Source organism: Antrostomus carolinensis, unplaced genomic scaffold (genome assembly GCF_000700745.2).
Source record: "Antrostomus carolinensis isolate BGI_N321 unplaced genomic scaffold, ASM70074v2 scaffold40630, whole genome shotgun sequence".
Taxonomy (NCBI): Eukaryota; Metazoa; Chordata; class Aves; order Caprimulgiformes; family Caprimulgidae; genus Antrostomus; species Antrostomus carolinensis.
This window is the reverse complement of record NW_010291333.1, coordinates 1,297-1,568: the sequence shown is the minus strand read 5'-3', so window position 1 is coordinate 1,568 and position 272 is coordinate 1,297. Positions and strand designations below refer to the sequence as shown.

At 68.8% G+C, this 272-nt stretch overlaps 1 protein-coding gene across 1 annotated transcript in view; it reads left to right on the top strand.

The window, feature by feature from the left end:
- Position 1: 1 nt before the first annotated feature.
- LOC104531183 (protein disulfide-isomerase A2-like) overlaps positions 2 to 272 on the top strand; it is a gene marked incomplete at its 3' end in the record, with an annotated part of 1,537 nt that continues 1,266 nt past the window's right edge. The window contains 2 exon segments of the mRNA XM_029087006.1: positions 2 to 19; positions 105 to 268. Of these exon segments, the coding sequence (XP_028942839.1) occupies positions 2 to 19; positions 105 to 268 (182 nt within the window).

Sequence of the window (272 nt, the reverse complement as noted above, 5' to 3'; positions counted from 1 at the left end):
GATGGAGTTCACCAACGAGGTACGGCCCGGCCCCGGCCCCGGCCCCAGCTCCAGCCCCACACGGGCTATGGCCCCCTGGCCCTCACCCTCCTCCTCCTCCCCAGACCTCCAACCAGATCTTTGGTGCCAAGATCCCCCACCACATGCTGCTCTTCCTCAACAAGTCGGCGTCGGCACAGCTGGCGCTTCGGGATGGCTTCCGGGCAGCTGCTGGCACCTTCCGGGGCAAGGTGAGGAGGTCCCATGGCAGGGACACGGGGTGGGGGGGCCCT